At 37.5% G+C, this 18342-nt stretch overlaps 2 protein-coding genes across 2 annotated transcripts; one reads left to right on the top strand and one right to left on the bottom strand.

Moving 5' to 3' along the window:
• The first annotated feature begins 525 nt into the window (after positions 1 to 525).
• cfap43 (cilia and flagella associated protein 43) lies at positions 526 to 15342 on the top strand. Its single transcript, XM_068327518.1, has 38 exons — positions 526 to 605; positions 792 to 1045; positions 1501 to 1597; positions 1699 to 1866; positions 2015 to 2159; positions 2280 to 2424; positions 2551 to 2633; positions 2791 to 2922; positions 3036 to 3152; positions 3256 to 3333; positions 3438 to 3586; positions 3687 to 3790; positions 4034 to 4183; positions 4645 to 4808; positions 4975 to 5145; positions 5245 to 5375; positions 5984 to 6140; positions 7093 to 7191; positions 8077 to 8154; positions 8512 to 8637; positions 8729 to 8833; positions 9099 to 9215; positions 9335 to 9523; positions 9622 to 9828; positions 9933 to 10016; positions 10168 to 10248; positions 10570 to 10698; positions 10787 to 10906; positions 11146 to 11253; positions 11474 to 11560; positions 11641 to 11729; positions 11879 to 12032; positions 12322 to 12434; positions 12568 to 12727; positions 12850 to 13014; positions 14471 to 14551; positions 14650 to 14803; positions 14886 to 15342. The coding sequence occupies exons 1-38, from the start codon at positions 577 to 579 to the stop codon at positions 15059 to 15061; spliced, it is 4896 nt and encodes a 1631-aa protein (XP_068183619.1). The 5' UTR covers positions 526 to 576; the 3' UTR covers positions 15062 to 15342.
• A 1428-nt stretch (positions 15343 to 16770) lies between these two features.
• Positions 16771 to 17817, bottom strand: sfr1 (SWI5-dependent homologous recombination repair protein 1). The gene is made up of 3 exons (XM_068328186.1): positions 17525 to 17817; positions 17073 to 17408; positions 16771 to 16974 (listed from the first exon to the last, which is right to left on the bottom strand). Exons 1-3 carry the CDS (start codon positions 17684 to 17686, stop codon positions 16786 to 16788), a joined length of 687 nt encoding a protein of 228 aa, XP_068184287.1. The 5' UTR covers positions 17687 to 17817; the 3' UTR covers positions 16771 to 16785.
• Between the last annotated feature and the right edge of the window lie 525 nt (positions 17818 to 18342).

The following is an 18342-nucleotide window of genomic DNA, read 5'->3' as shown; positions in this document are numbered from 1 at the left end:
AAATTGTGCAAACATTCACTGTGCATGTGGTGCTTGAAGTGAGTCAGGAAGGCAGTAAAAGTGTTTTTGGGTCAGAAATTTGCTGGTGTGAATGTGATATTTTGTTCATTAAAAGAAAAGGTTAATAATATACTTTCTTCGAGGTAACTTGTCTAAAATCTGACCAAATAAAATCCTCCCATTGTTCATTTTGAAATGGGCACGTAATATTATGTTTAAGAATAAATGAATATTTTCATTTCCATTGTTAATCATTGCAGTTTTCCAAATAAAATAGGATTCTTCTTACAAATAATACAGAAGGTATTGTAATTTTTTTTTTTTACTGCAACATCTTCCCTGTTGAAAATATTGATCGCTTCTGTTTCGCTTTTTCTTCTTATTCTCTTTACAGGATTTCTTATCCTGCATTTTTTAACGCCGTGAACACATCAGAGAGACACTCAGCCGATCTGCATAAGAGGGCGGTTCCTCTGAAGTTTGTGGTTGCCAGGGAACCGCGATACTTTGCCGATTAGTTTTACAGTCGTGAATATATTTTTAGTTTATTGTCTGACATTTTGGGCCTGTTTTGAAATGGATGACAAAATAATTTTAGAATCAAGGTATGTGGTCGCAACAAACTCAAGGACGTATTTTTCTTCAGTAAATGTAGTTTGTCTTATCGGCTGCTATAGAACTACTGATGTAGCTGTGGGTTAACCCCTGTGTCACCGTGGTTAGCACGTATACTAATGACCGAGATGTGCAGACTGGTGCTAATTAAAGTTTGTGTGGTTTATTCCCTCCAGGTGGAGCCAGGGTTTTACGAACAAATACGTCGAGTTTGTTGACAGCAATACAGTGTGCTACGCATGTGGGAATGATGTCTGTTTTTTGAACCTCGACAGTAACATACGTCGAGTGTTTCATAGTCCTTGCAGAGGCACTGGTGCGTTGACGGCCAGTGGCCAAAATGGAATTTTTGCCTTCTCTGACCAAAAGACATCCCCATCAATTTTTATACACACCTACCCCGACTTTCAGCTGAAGAATGAATTGAAAGGTAATGTTTATGTTCTGTATAACTCAATGTTTAGGATAATTGCACACATTGTTAATTTAAATCTAGGGGTCAATTGTATGTCTGGTGTAAAGTTCAGAAACATCTAAAGGAAACTACAACAGAGCAAACAGCTCTGTTGTAGTTGTTTTGTTCTGTACTGTTACATCATGATTTATTGTTATCACTAATATACAAAGTAAAAAAAAAGTGACAAACCCAGATAAAGGTATCAGAGGAGTAACAAGAACAGTATAAGAAATAGAATGGAATGAAGGTATTCTGTAAATCACATGAATTGGAATACTCTGGTCAGATTAGATTAGGTATTTGAGTAAGTATACTCAGTTAATTCTACACAGGTATCATGATTTTAATGTAATTTTTGCCTGGCATGTATTGTATTATTTATATTTGTTAACATGCTTCCCCAAATAGTTACCACTGATTCTTTTTAGGGACAGCACAATTGGGATACACATCCCTGACATTGAGTAATGATGCTCCTTATTTGGGCTGTTGTTCCTCTCTCCCAGATCACACAATAACAGTTTGGTGAGACAATGAAAGTAGTACACTGCATCGTATTGTTATTTTTTCCATCATGTTTGTTAAAGAAGATCTGCTCTGTTAATATAATCATAATTTCATGACAGGAACTGGGAAACCGCTGAGCCAATTTGTACACGACCTAAAGCTGGGTGTGATGTCACATCTTTGGTGTTCAACCCTCTGAATTGTCTCCAGCTTTGTGCTCTTGGCTCTACATCAATCACTTTGTGGAATATTGAGAAGAGTGACAGATTTCATCTCCTGAAAGCAAGGTAAAGCAGAAACCTAGATTGATATGTGGACATGTCATTTTCTGTGTTTTACTTGTATACATCCTCCCCAAGTGCAAAACATGCAGAACTAGACAACAATGTGAAGAAATATTGTGCATGTGTGTATCAATTTTTTTTTACATTTTAGGGTGATAGAGCTTCCAGCAAAAGATGGTTCCTGTGCTGATAGATTGCACTCCCCTCCTACTGACAGCAAACAGTCCTATTTGGGTCCAGTCATGCCTCCATCGGCCATCTCAGGGCTCAAAGAACACAATGCAGAAAAAATCTTGGTAACATCCCTCTGTCACCTTTACATCAATGTCAACGAATGTCATTCAGCATATTTACTATCTGGCAAAAAAATTATGACAAATTCTAACTGTTTTCTATCTCTACTCGTCTTTACTCAGTCTAAACTCTTCACCAAAGCCAGACTAACTCCTACTGCCATCTGCTGGAAAGATACATCAGAGCTCTATGTGGGCTGTGCAGAAGGCTTTCTACTTGTTGTGAACGCAGAGAGTCTGTCTGTCTCTATATCCTTCAACCCCACAAGTAAACACACACTGACACAATATAAAAGAAAAGAAAAAACACACAAATATGCAGAGATGCTCTCAATTGTAGCTCAAACAATATATAAAGTTAGTTAACATCTTTTTTTGCTCGCTCTATGTTCAGCTCCTGACGCCATCCCTGAACTCAGACAGATCAGCTTTCAAGGATTAACCTTTAAAAAAAATGGTTTGATCGCCGTTGGAAAGGTACAAACACACACACACACACACACACACACACACACACACGCACACACACACGCACACACACACACACACACACACACACACACACACACACACACACACACCACTAGACTCACTGACTGTAAGCGTAGCACTTGATAATGTTTGTGTTTTACAGGAGAATGTGGTTCACTGTCTACAAATTAACAAGGCTCAGATCAACATTACACGAACGTGGCAACTAGAAGGACCTGTCTCAGCAGTGATGTCATTCCCTGACAATGAAAGAGTAGCTTTAAGTTCTGATACGGTTAGTCCTTAAATCTACATTAGTGCCTCTGTTTCACATAAAACAAGATATTTCATCAAGAAATAAGATGATAAAGAAAACCTTCTTCATAGGAAGATTTTCTTGTTCTTTAGGGACAAATCTACATTTTGAATCCAACTCAGTCAGACCAGATCGTGAAGGTGTTGGATTACCTCAGGGGCAACTTTGTGGCAGCAACTTTGTTGCCCACCAACAAGAACATTTGTGTGGTAAATATTAGTGTCTTCAATAATTACAGTGTCTCGTGTTGGAGTGTATAATAAGATCATTGTCTTTCAGGAGATATGTGATGTTTTTTTGTTCTGGTTGCAGTCAGTGAAGGATTCTGGAGGACTGCAACTGTGGACCGCAGAGGGAATTTCCATCAGTTCCCTGTCGCTTCAAACTGAGGTCAGATTCTCAACATCTGAACACTCAGAAAGTATCAGTCGTGTCACAATAAGAACTTGAAGTCATGTGAAATCATAAACTTGAAGCTTGTGATCTTTGTTTAGGTGAAGAGTCTGGCCTGCTGTCCTGTTGCACAATATGCAGCAGTTGGAACAGCAACAGGAAATGTCCTCTTCGTTGACCTGAGTAATGAGCAGCAGCCTCGCCTGGTGCACCAGGTTCATCTCTACAACACGTCTGTGGATCACCTTGTGTAAGTGTTCTTTTCCTGTGACAAATTACCCCATAATAAATGTACAAGTACAGGTTTTGGATATCTCTACTAAGCTGTTTGTTCATTTGTGCTTCTCCAGGTTCGATCAAGAGGGACATTACCTTCTCTCCGGTGCGTCAGATTCACATATCTATGTCTTATATGCAAAGCCGTCAAAACAGTTTTCATGCATTGGATACACAGGTAAATACTCCTTTTAATAAAGACTAATGTGGTAAATAACAGATTTTCTTTACAAACATTATAAACATTAAAAAAAGTTTTTCAACACAAATTAAATATGTGGATATGTGGAAAATATTCACATTATTTCAACACTTTTGCCTAAAAAGAACAAGGTCTTTGTCAGCTCCATGATAAAATATTAAAGGATAGGGAGACACAAAGTTCCCTTTCATCCTGTACTCATTTAATTTTCTTTTCAAGTTGCTCCTGGACCCATCCTGTCACTTTCCACTCAATGTATCAGGAAAGACAAGGAAGTGAAAGTTCTTGCGCTGTGCAGCAGACAGAAGGACAAAAGTCCTGGCGGTAGCCTGCTTACAGTGCTCTCCCTGCCCAAGGCCAACCTCACAGGTACATCGCTGATTGATTATATTCTAATTCTATTAATAATTTTATCAGAACCAGGTCATTTTGTTAATTTTGTATGATTAAAATAATGGCCTGTAGCTTCTTTTTTTCTGTGGCTGCAGATACAAGCGATAAGTAATAAAGTTGTCTTTTACAGAACTTCAATTCTTGGAATCTTACAAAATAATATTAATCATTTTTAACAATAGACTTTAATCTTATTGTCAAGAGAAACCTCTTTCCATGAACATAAGAATCACTGATTAATATTTCCCAAGTGAACATTTTTATCCATGTGTTGAAACATGTTTTCATAACAATTAAGAGTAATTTTATTTAAAGTATTTAAAATAAACAAAGCCTTAATTTATGCACCAATGATAGCTGTTATTATAAAAATGAAAAGAACTGTTTCAAATGATTTATTCATGTTAAAATGTATTTATTGTATGTCTCTTTTGTAGGTCCAGACTGTGTTCATCAATATGGTTGCTTGTCTACAAGTGTCCTCCAAGAGTCCAGATTCGAGGTGCCTGATCCAGTTCAGTCCTGCATTCTGGGAGACAGTCAAGTCTTCGCCTGCTGCCAGAAACGGAAATCTCTTCAGACATTTAAGCTTCCTTCAGAGGTTTACTGTCTGATCCCTATTTTATTTATTCATTATCTCTTACTAATATTATAAAAAATAACTATAGAAAATTATAGAAGCGAGTCTTTGTGTTTTTGACATACAGTATGAGTTCATAAACTGTTTATTAACTTTTGAAACCATTATCTTGCTTCCTGATTTCTAGGTTCAGGATGCAGGGAGTGACTCTGCAGAGGAGGTGGTCCAGCTGAAACCACAGCAGGAAGTGAAGGGTCATCTTCTGGGCCCCGTCTCTCTTCTTTTGTCTCCTAACCAGTTATGGCTGGCTTCTGTCGGCCGTGATGGCTTTCTCCGCATACGAAAAGCTGCTTCCCTGGTAACAACTCATTTTATATGGTTAAATTTTTTTCCTCACAATGATTGAACCACATTTCTGTGTCCCTTGTGTGTTACAATGCTGTTGCTGCATTTACAGGAGAGCTACATTGAACTGCAATGTAACAGTCACCGTGACGTTGGAGCTGGGAGTGTATCATTCTCTGCAGACAGTCAGACACTCATCACCACTGGCTATAAAGATGGCTCTCTCCTGTGCAGTCGTGTCAGGTAAGACAATCCCCTGCCAACATGTCACATTTTCAAGCGTAGATAGAGCTGTTTTCCAGTGTTAAATACATTTCACAGCATAGTCTTATTTGGCATGCACCGGCACTCTCTTACTGTGAAGTTTAAATATCTTTTAGTTTTTATTCTTCCTCTTTGTTTTACTTTTTTCATCTATTGTTAGTACAGTATGTGTAGATCACTGGCTGTTGAAATCATTTATCAATAACCTGGTATTATTTTTTCTTTAAAAAGACAATAAATCCATAAAATACCAAACCAACAAGCAAATTTGATAATCTTACTATTCAGACTACAATACTCTGCTCTCATGCCAGCGCATCGCTGAACAAGAAATATTGACAAGAATATTATTGAGTGAGGTAATTATTTGTGTTTATAGATTTTTGTTGTATAAGTCAATCTTCTTAACAAAGTTTACTTAAGATCACATCTGCCACATTGACATTAATTATTTAAAGACCATCAAAATTACTATTTTTTTGTGGATGAATGGATCAATTGGCTACCTTCAGCCCTCCCTAACAAATCTATTCATCGCTCTTCTTTCCTATTCTGTATGTTGACATTGTTTACATGGCTTCTTACAGAATCAAAGGTATGGATGCTGCTAAGGTGGATGATGCTACTCAGTCTATGACTGATTTCCTGGAAAACCAGTTTAGCCCAGAGAATCCTGTCCTTACTGGCTTACCTGACTGGGGTCAGTGGTCTCCTGTTGGCAATGAAAAACAAAAAGAAAGTGAGGTAAATTCATTTCTATTCTGTTTAAAATGTAAATTACAACACACAGCTCTAAAACTAGCTGTGTTGGGGCTTTTTATTTTTCAAATATCAAATAATTTGATCGTACACATTTAAGAGGAATTCTCAACAGCATCAAGAATGCAACAAACAGTTGTAATTAAAGTAATGATGGTTTTGTTCAGCTATATAGGTTGTGTTGGTATAAAGTTGAATGTTAGACATGTTTAAAAAAAACTGTAGAAAAGATAGATATACAGTACAATTAGAGGGTCTAACAGAAATTTTTGTAATAACCTTTTTTAACGTTTGTTGATGGGATGGAAGCCACTAAGGTAATAATGTAAACTTCTACTACTGCCTTTTGATCCTTCATGTATTATTTTATTAACCGTATATACTTATTTTTATTTCTATCTATATTTTCTTTCATCTACATATTGTCTATTCATTTTCATCTATTCTCCTTATGGCTGTTGGATAATGGTATTATTGCATCCTATAGATCAGGGTTTATTTGTATGAGTGTCTGGTGCATATATGGGGTATAGGGAGCAGGGCTGGGGGGCTAGGTTGGGTTTAGGTTCTTTTCTGTTGAGTTGTTTGTTGGATTTGTATTGTAAAACGAGGAAATGAAAAAAAGACCTTGAAAAAAAGGAAGAAAAAAAACCTGTAGAATATAGTGGTAAACATGAAACATTGCTAAAAACAATAAGCTCCACGCTTGTTTCAACAAAATATATTTTTTATTCTTAATTAAGGGACTGTGGTCTTAATGCTGGTGAAAATATCATTTAATATAATTTAATTTATACTGAAGGGTGTAATTTTTTTCTGAAACAAGGCTTCATTTACTATATCAACTAACTGAAAAAACATTTTAGCTATGTGTCAAAACAAATGTTCTCATTGACACCTGTGTGTTCATTCTATTTGTGTGATTAACTCTCTGCAGGTTCATCCTGGAGTAGAGACTGTGGATATGACAGAACAGGATGACATTCTGTCGGCTCGACCTTCACACCCCACCTGGATACGGAGCAGGAGAGAGGCGGTCAGTGAATAACATACTGAAATGTTCGTGGTCATGAGATCACATAAACTATTTCTAAATACTGTTCTTCTGTCTCTACAATGTTGGAGGTGGAGGGGCATCAGGCTAACAATTTTTTGCATTTAACATCTGCTTGTTTGTATTTTACATTTATTTAATTCCATAAGGTTTAATGGTACTTGTGAAGGTGAAATCACACACATTTTCAAAATGATTCAATGTTCATTGACTGTAATATTTCACTTCTATTCACTTCATCTATTTATTTATATATCACTTCTTCCAGCGTGAAGCGTTTGAGTGGTTAGTAAAATCATTCATCTTCCCCTCCCTCTCTGGACCAACTTTTGTTTGCCTATAGGCCCAATAGCTCAACTAAAGACTCTGTTGTGACTATCAAAGCCAAATATAGTCACTTAAGCAGTGTTCTATCTGACATTTGGAGTCCAAGGATGAAACATGAAGCTATTGTTGCAGATGTGGATATTTATTTTAGCCTTTCAATAAAAAAAATACATTCTATGCAGATGGACTATGACTGGACTAGACTGAAATAAAATAAAAAATTTTAAAAAGCCTTTGCAGTCAGCAATAACATTGGCACCTCATGTTACCGTCTCTGTATCAGGCAAAACTACATTGTGCACCATTTGATTTATTTTGTTTTAGCTTTTCCTATTCCACTTTTGGGTTACAGTTAGGACTTATAATATTTAATACAAATTTTTGATTATTTATCATTACTTTTGGTATTACATAATTTTCTATGTATTTCATGCAGGAATCTGTCACCAAGAATTTTATAGATTTTATTGTTTATCTATGTGGATGTTGGGCGTATGATATTAAAAAAAGGCTGGATTGATTGATTGATATTTTGAACAGGTAATTAAACAAGACAATGAGCAATATTCTCAGGAAAAGCAGGAGCTGAAGAAAACCATGAAAGAAATACGTGGCACTGTAAGTGGGGTCTATTACATTTTATCTTATTAACTTCTCGAGCAAAAATAAATACCCTAAGAAATAGATGGTTTGCTCGGTGCTTTTAAATTCAAGAGGAGTTTTCAGTGTAATACAGTATATGCAGCTACACACATAAAGTAATTTAAAAACACTTGTCTTTTAAATATGAAGTTATATTTAGAAAGATAATAATGAGTACATTAATAAATACATACTATATGAAAAAAACAACCAGTGTGTAATCAAACTCATGGTAGTGTTGTTTTGAAAATTACGTATAAGGAACATTTAAGGAACATATAAGTGTTAAAACATTCACACACACACACTGAACTGTGTATTCTGTTTGGTCAGATCCTAGAGATGATACGAGACAATGACAGCTTCCCAGAAACTGAGCGTCTAGAGTTAAAGGAGTTTAACGTAGATGTTGATGAGCAGAAGAGACTGGATGCCATGGTGGAGCAGGGGGTCACACAGGTAATGCATCCATGGAAGCATGATTATGATTAAGCTTTAATTTTGTGCTGAGGTCACAATGGAATTTATGATTAATGCACTCAAATTGCAGGTGAAAAATGAAATAAAGAGTGGAATAGCAGAAAATTGTGACCTCCAAGATGTCCTAAGGAATGAATGCTGGGATTCTCTGATGGTCAAAAGCAAGACTATTAAGGTAAAATGTCTCATGAACAAGCATTAATGTAGCCACAAGAGAGCACAAGCCAGTTTCTTATTGTGCCAGTCCCAAGCCTGGATAAATATAGAGGGTTGTGTCAGGAAGGGCATCCGATGTAAAAACTTTGCCAAATCAAACATGCAAACCAAATCTATGACTTCCGTATCGGATCGGTCGAGGCCCGGGTTCACAACGACTGTTATCAGTGCCGGTGGAAATTGGACTACTGTACTTTAAAATCACTTTTGACTGTCTGTCGCAGGGCTTTCACTCTGATCATGAAGTGAAAAACTACCCTCTGAAAGAGCAAACAAAGAAAGAGTTGGAGGACCTTCACCAAGTCGAGAGGACGAGAAAGATTGAAATTGCAGCTTGCATGGTAAGCAAAACTGGTTCACAATAAACAACAGTAACTATTTATTTATTAATTCCATCCATTCATCCATCTATCCAGCCTCTTCATTTTAAGTCTGTTTCTCCACATTTCAATTCTGGCAGAGTGACCCAAAGAGAAGTTCCAGCCCATCGAGGGAGACAAAGGAAGGGCACGAGGATATCCTTGAAGCAGAGAGTCATGCTTTAACCGGAAGTATCACTGCTGAGTTAGGATATTCAAATCCTTACATCTATGACCAGCTCAGCTTGAAAACCACAGAACAAAAGATCAACCAGACAGTTCTGCTGCAGGTGGGAACCTGTTCAAAAACAGTACTATTTCAAGAACACTCCAGAAAGAAGTGATCTTACATGGTTTTTTTGTGCATTTCTCTAAACTCTGAATGCAGGATGTTATTTATCGTATCAAAGCAGCATTCAATGCTGACTTTGACAACTTGCACAAGCAGAAGATGCATGAACTCAGCCGTGTGACGGAGAGGAACAAACGCATCAGGGAAATCATGGTGGCACTGAAAATTGAGGAGAAGCTGTGGGAACCTACCCTCTCTGTTTGGGAGCAGCCTGAGAGATTTCTCACCGTGGACGACTCAGAGGTAACTGACCTCTGAACCAGTCAGCCAGCTGGCAAAGTTCAGAGAAACTCACAGCATATAACAGAAATTGCTATCTAAGAACTGCCATTTTTTTCCAACACTAGATAAAAGTGGAAAAGTACCTCACCGCAGAAGAGAAAGAGGAGGAGGAAAAGAAGAAATCTGAGCAGAAACTTCTAGCTGCAAATGTATGCTGCCACAAAGACATTGTTTTGTTCAATTCTTATTTGTTGCTAGTTTTTCTGCTAGTTAGTCAATGTAATTATTATCTCATATCAGGTTATCTATCAGGTTATCTCATATCTAATATCATATTTAGGATGTTTTTGTTTGTTTCAGGCTAATAACTCCAGAATAGAAGGTGTTAAAAAGATGATGGGTGGAGTGCTTGAAAAACAAAAAGAAGACATCTTAAAAGTGGTGGGTCACAGTATTCATATTTTTGTTAAAATGTACTGATATCACGTTATTTCAAAAATAATTTTATGAAATGGTAGACAGTTTTACAGTACAATAATATTTAGTAGTGTGTTTTTCAATTAATGTAAAGACTATTTTGAAATAATTTTAAAGTATTAAATTAGTTTGAATGACAGGAAGAAAAAAAGCAAAGGAAATTCTTTTGTCAGACTTGTCATCATTTCTCATGAGGACTCCACAACGCTTCATTACAAGGGAAACGTCTAATTGTTTGTTTCAAAGAAAATTCCATCTTATGTTTCTATTGATGTGACTCTGCAGGAAATACCTCCACCCAAGTTTACTTTGAATAAACCTCACACTGACTGGAGTGAGGAGGAGAAACGAGTCTACAAAGATTACGAAAACAAAAGAAAAGACCTGGATGAGGAGAAGGAGAAATACAAAAAGGTACAACAGTCAGTTCTAATTTGTTACAATCCGAAATGTCATTAACGTCTGATCAACAGAAATCACAAATTTAATTCTGTGACTGCAGTCCTTGGAAAATGAAATGGCAACACTTCAGACCTCCTCCAAAGATTCATCTGAAAGATTTGATGGAAAACTAAGACAGCTGTTTGAGAAGAAATTGCAATGTGAAACGGCAATAAAACAGGTGAGATAACACACACAGACACATGCGCATGCACGCACGCACGCACTCACACACACACACACACACACTATCTGTATCACTTTTCATTTTGCCTCACTTTATCTCATTTTCCTTTCATGACCTGAAGTTACCTGTCTCATTGTGTTTCCTGCTTTGAATAATATTATAAGATATTTTCTATATGTGTCAAATTTAAACCAGTTAATGCTTAATGTTTGCGTTTTTATGTCTTTTTACAGGAAGAGCTAAAGATTTTGCATCTCATCTATTCAGTCCAGATTGAACAGGAGATTCAAAACAGGGAGCTGGAACTCAAGATCAAGCTTGAAGAAGCAGTGATTCACAAGGTCAGAAAACATCATTTAACATTATGTTGAAGGAATTCATGAATGCCTAATTCACATTCTATTATCTGTTAGACACCTTTATTTATGGAATTGGATAACTAACAGGATACTAATCTTTCAGTTGCCCAGACTTGTTTTAAAGAGCTAACCTGCTCATTTGTTCATGCTTTAAGATTACATGTCACAGTTTTATCATCTTATTGACACATTTCTTCAACAGGATGGAATTTCAGAGGTAGTGAAGGAACATGCGAAAGAAGTTCAGTCATTTCATGACACCTATGAAGGAGCTGTAGCTGAGGACAAAGTACGACAGCTCGTACACTACTGGTCATTTTGTCTGTGTTTGCACTGAGTTAATATAATACTTGCTATATGTTTTCCGAGGTTCTTGACAAAGAGTTCAGGAAGGAGTTCTTTGATGTACCAAGCCATGTATTTGATCACCTTTTTAAATTATTCAAGCGTAGACCCAGGTTTGTTAATGCCAGCATTTACTTACAAACACCAAAATGTACCGATGCTGAATCATAACTTCATATTACATGTACAGAGTTGCACAATTTAATTTCCACATCATAAATTCTGAATGAGTAAACACTGACTCCTGTCTGTTATGACTCAGAGTTAAACGCTCTGTGCATTCTGATGCACTGGACAATTTGCTGAAGGCCATGGAGGAGCTGGATGCTCCAGAGAACATGCCAGAAGGACTGGATCCATTTGTCTGGGAGAGGTTTTGTCATGTCCGCAGAATAAAAGTAGAAAGTGAGCATAAGGTAAAAAGATTTATTTCAATCAATCATAAGGTAAAAATAGGGCAGACTGGAAATCCACATAATGGCTTTTGACAGTGTAAAGAAGCATTTAGCACATTTTATAATCCCTTACAATCATTCTTTTTATTCTTAATAAAAAGCCTTGTCTTTTTTTGAGATTTGCTTCTCTATCACTGCATTTTTATGTTCACACTTTCCAGTTCAACCAAACTGATGAAACTCATTTTGGAAACTTTACCAAATGATTATTCTCTATTTATGCACTCACAGTTTGACATGTCTTTTGTAGCTGAAACTAAAAGCTTTAGCTTTTGCTGAGATGAGGACGTTCCATCAGAAGAGGATTGATGAGGAAAGTGCTGCTCAACTGGAAATTCAGAACATCTCTGATGAACTTGAGAGGTATAACTGTAATGCTGTCAGACATTCTTATTACAAGGGTTCCCTTACTTCCCTTTAAATTAGTTTTTTTAAAAGTCAGTGTAATTTTGTGTTTCTTTATGGAGGAATAATCTTTTGTTCTGCTCCCTCCTAGCTTGCATAAGGAAAAGAACGATCTCCTGACTGACATCATGCTCCTGGTCATCCTCAAACAGGACCAGGTGGAGGTGACTCCTACAGACCTGACTGTGGACTACAGTGACTCAGTCCTTGTCCACAGGAAGGTGGTGGAGGACCTCAACAGCACCATCAAGGTAAATCATTACCACCAGACATTGAATACAGAACCTGGAAAAGTGGACTGTTTATGATATTGATAGATCTCTATACAAACATATTCTGAAACTGTCTTTCAATGGTTATGATGATCCGTCAGACGCTTGGAGACAAGCAGATTGCTTCAATGGTAAAGTACAAAGATTTCCGTAAGGCCATCGTCCAGCTACAGTGGGAGCACAAGAAGCTGAATATGCAGATAGAGGACCAAGAAGAGAAGGAGAGACAGATAAAAATGTTGAAACTCAATGAAGATCAACAGCATGTGAGTGTAACCAGGGTACTAAACACCCTACTTATAAGCAATCCAGGGACCTTTCATTCCAAGTTAAACACTGTTCAATAAGAATTCATCACTTTCTGTACAATTTTTTAATTAGAATGTCAACACAGTTTTCCCTGTGCACAACTTTGACATGTTTATTACAAGTGAAATGTTTTTAACTTCTGTGTCTATTTGAAATACTAACAAAACGGCTTTTTGGGGCTGGACCAACTGTGTTCGCATTTCTGGCCAAACTTCACTCAATGATGCCACGGCAGGTATTTTAGTTTTGGCAGCTTTGGCTGTTTTGAAATGAGAAATATATTGCAATCCATCTGTACGAAGTTTGTTAGGACAGATACACTTATTCATGGAGGTCACACACCCATTTATTTATTTTTTGTACCTTTCAAAATGCTTATCTAATAGGTGAAGATCGTTTGAAAACTCTACCTCCACTCCCTCAATCCCTGTTTGACTTTTTCAACTGTGTTCATGCCATGTTACATATTAGGATAAATGGAGGTGTTTCGATTTTCCTTTGACAGTTTTAAGAAATACAGTTCACTGAACTTGACAGGACGATACATGCAACCCATAAGCACACATGGAATTTCCTGAGTTAGCAAAATTCGAGGGTGCTGGTGGTTTGGCAAACAATAAATTGACATCAAGTGAGTCACCTGTCAACTTAATTTCAATGGTTGGATGAGCACAACTTGTTTCTAGGCTTGAATGTCTATTTCCTCTCACAAAAGATTCTGTTTGGATTTGTCAAGGTGTGGCACGCTTCTTCTTGCCCTTACTTAGGTCCTTAATTCCATGGGCAAAACTTAAAATCAAAACAAACCCATTCTCACAACATTTTAAAATAAGAGGGAGATGACACGTCGCATTAGTAACCCAACAAACTATAATAGAGCTCTTCCGTCTTTGCAGTCTTTTAAAGACAAATGTCAAAATTATTCTCATGAAAATTAAAAAGCTGTATATTTAATCTGTAAAAAAAATAACAACTCAGTAATGAAAGGCACCACTCCAGATCATGATTGATGTGTATACACAACCGTGAAGGTGATGCACTAGGTAGCATTGTTGACTCACAAGAAGCAGTTCCAGGTTTGAGTTCTTCCTGTGCAGAGATCCTCCATATCTGCGTAGGTTCTCTCTGGGTTCTCCAGTTTCCTCCCACCTCCAAAAACAAGCAGCTCTGGTAAATTGGTCACTCTAAATTGTCCATAGGTGTTAGTGTATGTCTTTGTTAGTATCTCGTGTGATCATGCAATAAGCTGGTACATCATCCGGGGTGTACCCCACCTTTCGCCCATAGCCAGGGATAGGCTCCAGCAGACTCGTGACCCACAAAGCCAATAAGCGAATGTAGAGGAGATGATTGCAGTTGATGGGAGGATGGAGGTATACACAGGATGTTGAAGTTTTTCTATTTTCTTTCCAGTATCTGAACAAGTCTGATCGACAAAGCTTTGTGTCCAAGCAAATTTCCATTCTGGAGGAAACAATAGCTTTCAAGGAAAAGGTAACAAAAAAGGACAGCAATCCCATCAATCATTTTTTGTATTTTGCATTTCCTATACCTGACTGTTGAAATTGGTTTTATTTCTACTGTACTTTTAGACTCATCTAAAGAGTATACATCATCACATTAAAAAGACTGAGCATCTTAAAATACAAGTAGCAAAGAAAACCAATGAAAATGCTCTTCTGGATCAGCAGCTATGTAAAATGGAGATGACTGTGGCAGAGATGAAAAACATCTATGAGGCAATGGGTAAAAACATAATTTAAGCTCTGATACAACACTACATATTTTAGAACTATTTGATTTATATCATCGCTTGTTTGATTTTTAGCTGCAGAGGAAAGTCAAGAAGCTCAAAAAAAGGAGCGCTACCAGGAAATGCTCCGGAGGAAAAAGCTGAAGGACCTCGCCAGAGCCCAGATGGAGGAATTGACTTTTCTCAGGGCAGAAGTTGAGCGTTTAAGGATGAAGAACTTTCCTTCTCTTGCTCACCTAAATCACAGCTGAGAAGTCATCTGTTCATCAGACATATCATTTTCCAAATGTTTAGCAATTTAACTTATTGAAACATTAACTAGCTGCTCTTTGAAACTTTACATCTTCATCTGTTCATGAGGTATTTTACTGTAAAATTCTTTCAAGAAGAGCAAATAGGAATGTCTGAATTTTCTTTAGGTTGCTTGGAAACATTTCATCTCTCATCCTAGAAGCTTCTTCAGTTGTCAAAAGTCGGAACTGAAATTGATTTATTTTTGTTCTTCTTTCATTCTTAAACAGTTAAGGAATAAACAACTTTTTGTTGTATTATGCGTCTCACTGAAACCCTGCTACATATTCGTCTGTTCATGAGATATTTTCAGGGAAAGGCAAGAGGGGGCAGCTCAGTTTGCAGGTTAATGACAGGTTGGGTGTACAGCACATGCTTGGAGGAAACTTACAAAACTAATGCAGAATTGGAATATGTGAGTCTCAAGCCGTTTCTACTTGCCCCAAAAGTTTGGTCAAACCCCCACCTTCTCTGTTTATCTTTGTCCCAGGGAGAAATCTGTAAAGGCTGCAGCGCAGCTGTACAGATTGTACAAGAAACTTAAAAGCTCCAATCTTCATCGTGGAAGGCTTGTCATTGCAACTTAAATGCTGCATTTCCAGGGTTTGCGGAATACATGAACTGTGTAATCAGGAAGAACCAGACTTTAGTGCTGATATAAAACATGCTTACACTGCCATAGCCAAGCCACCTGCCCGACGATAACATCCTCTTATATATTGAAACAGGTATCAAAATGGACAATGGACTGTAGGAAGAAAACATTTCAAGAGGAGCTGAACCAGAGGTTCAGTAAAGCCGAGAAACATAATAAAGAGAGGAAAATATTGAGCCACAGACTTAAAAAATAAAACAAAATCTATGGGACTTTATGAAATCAGTCACCAGTGTGAGACCCACTCAGAAATCCTTACCTTTTCTAGATGAACCGGCTCACTGCAATGAGATGAATGATGCTCGGCTGCTGTTTGCTATTTTACTTTCAGCCTTTAACAGATCCAATCTCGTACTCTCATGAACACAATAGCTGTTGAATATGAACATTTTTGCTACCAAATGGTTCCTCTGATTTCTTATTAACTACTCAGCGAGTCCAAGTGAACTGGGCTCTGTCAGAACCCCTATCAGAATTGACACCCCTGAGGGTGCCTCAGTTCATCAGTCCTGTTCAAACAATGTAAGAGTCAACAATTACATGACCAAATACTATGAAGACGCAGCAATCCTGGCTCTCATGCCAGACACATCTGACATAGCTACATACAAAACTGTGTCCAGTGGTTTGAAAAACTTCCTCATCCTCAAAGTTAGGAAAGTTTCATTGGTTTCTCAGTCTATCAAAACCCTAAATAAATAACTACCCAATACCGATCCCTTGTTGTGACTGCTGTTGTCCAGTGTGCAACTTGCCAATACAGTGAGAGTGTGTCAATATGCCGAGAGTAATCAATAAGCATGATATTCTATATTTTTAATAACAGTTACTGTATATGTCCATCCAAGACAAATTTTTTAGGGAAATTGGAGTCCATCTCAGTTTTTTCTCCTCTAAACATAACAGAAAAATAGTATAACAGCAAAAAAGAAAAACAGTAATAACAAAAATCCTAATAAATATGATTTTCACTTTTTACCATTTTTGTACATGGATGAAACAAGTATTACAGATTATAGAGATTATTTATTACGATGTGAAGTCATCCTCTGTGCGATCAAAGTGTAGATTGGCATCATCCAAACCAAAGAGGTCAATAAGTTCTGACAGGCTGGCCTTCCGTCCATGTATTGGAACTTCTGACTGGAGCTCATAAAGCGCTGCTTGAGCACAGCTCCGCCACTTGTCAACTAAGGTCTGAAGTTGTGTTAAATCATTCTAGAACGAGAGAGAGGGAGAGAGAAGGAAATTACTTCTTTCACTCAAGTGTAAGGAAATTACATTGTTCATTTTCAAGCAAAGGATGTGGATGATACCTTGCTTCTGTACATTTTAACCATCTTGAGTCTGCGTAGTGTCTCCGTCTTGTCTTTAACCTCCTTTCTCAGTTGATCTCGTTGGTGTACGGAGTCTGTTGAGGACTGGTTCTTTGGTTTGGCAATAGTTTCACAAACACATTCACTCACCGACCTTGTTTCATTTCTACTGACATTTACATCTCGAGTGATCACAGGGTTATTAACTGTCTCATGGGAATTTGCTGCAACTTGCTGGTCATCCTCCTCGACACAAAGGCGTTTGGCCACAGAGGAAGGTGCGATAAAGAAGCGTCTTGATCTCTTCAGCCTCGCCTTCAGAGAGGAGCTCAGTCTCTGGTGACGGAAATGAATGAATGAATGAATGTCAAGGCAAACATGACAACTACCCGCATCAAACATAAATAAAGCATTAAACAACTATCGCTACATTAAATTGAGCTTAAACTTACATTTTCCTCTTTATTCTCAAATGGACTTGACTCCATTGAATAGCGCAGAGAGGAGCACACGGAGTTTGATTTGCATTCTTTAGGAGTCAGCTCCATCGGTGAAACGTAACTTAGACTCGGGAACTTATGATGTGACGGTAAATAAAATAACGTACCAAACATTAAGTTGCATACCTTTTCCTAAACCAACAAACAGCGACCTTTAAAACACGTAAACGGACACGTAGAAGACTGACGGATACTCTCAGTTTTTCAAGAATACCCACACTAAAATACGAAAACTGTAATATCAATGTTTTAGTTCTACTTCCTTATTTTTGTATCTCCAGACACCCTCCAAAAGCAACCATTGGACAGAATTTGCGACGCTGTTGCCGAAGAGGATCTTGGGTAATGTAGTTAACGTCTAAACACTTCACAAACTTAGCACAGGGTTAAGTAAAGGTTTCCTCATATAGTACATAACACACAAATCATGTGCGAAAAGCTCCATTTTTCTTCTCATCATCAAATTGATTTTGACAGAATGTATATTTATATACTCTGTGACAGCGTTACCAACTGCTCCACCATGCCGCCCCTGATAAATAAATAGTTAAATAAAACTTTCAATTTTGACATTCTTCTAATAGGATGCTCTGGCCAATGAAATTAGCACATATTTGTGACTGGCTGTCAAGGTTGCTAAATATATTTCTTAGTCATTCACTGAGCGCACAGATCACAGAGTAGAGTTGCCGATAACTGCTGTAGCTGGAATAGTGTGTGATGAAGTAGCTATTGTATTGCATGCTTAGACAGAGTTTGCAGTGTTGACA

The sequence above is a fragment of the Antennarius striatus genome, chromosome 11 (assembly GCF_040054535.1).
Source record: "Antennarius striatus isolate MH-2024 chromosome 11, ASM4005453v1, whole genome shotgun sequence".
In the NCBI taxonomy this organism is placed as follows: Eukaryota; Metazoa; Chordata; class Actinopteri; order Lophiiformes; family Antennariidae; genus Antennarius; species Antennarius striatus.
This window is presented reverse-complemented; position numbering and strand designations above follow the sequence as displayed.

What these genes read in the sequence shown, in the direction of transcription:
- cfap43 (XM_068327518.1), top strand. Translation starts at nt 577, where the DNA reads ATGGATGACAAAATAATTTTAGAATCAAG. An exon ending in GCTGAAGAATGAATTGAAAG is followed by an intron (nt 1,046 to 1,500) that starts GTAATGTTTATG and finishes GATTCTTTTTAG; the next exon opens with GGACAGCACAATTGGGATAC. An exon ending in TCAATGAAGATCAACAGCAT is followed by an intron (nt 13,015 to 14,470) that starts GTGAGTGTAACC and finishes TTTTCTTTCCAG; the next exon opens with TATCTGAACAAGTCTGATCG.
- sfr1 (XM_068328186.1), bottom strand. Translation starts at nt 17,686, where the DNA reads ATGTTTGGTACGTTATTTTATTTACCGTCACATCATAAGTTCCCGAGT. An exon ending in TTGAGAATAAAGAGGAAAAT is followed by an intron (nt 17,409 to 17,524) that starts GTAAGTTTAAGC and finishes TTCCGTCACCAG; the next exon opens with AGACTGAGCTCCTCTCTGAA. An exon ending in TTAAAATGTACAGAAGCAAG is followed by an intron (nt 16,975 to 17,072) that starts GTATCATCCACA and finishes CTCTCGTTCTAG; the next exon opens with AATGATTTAACACAACTTCA.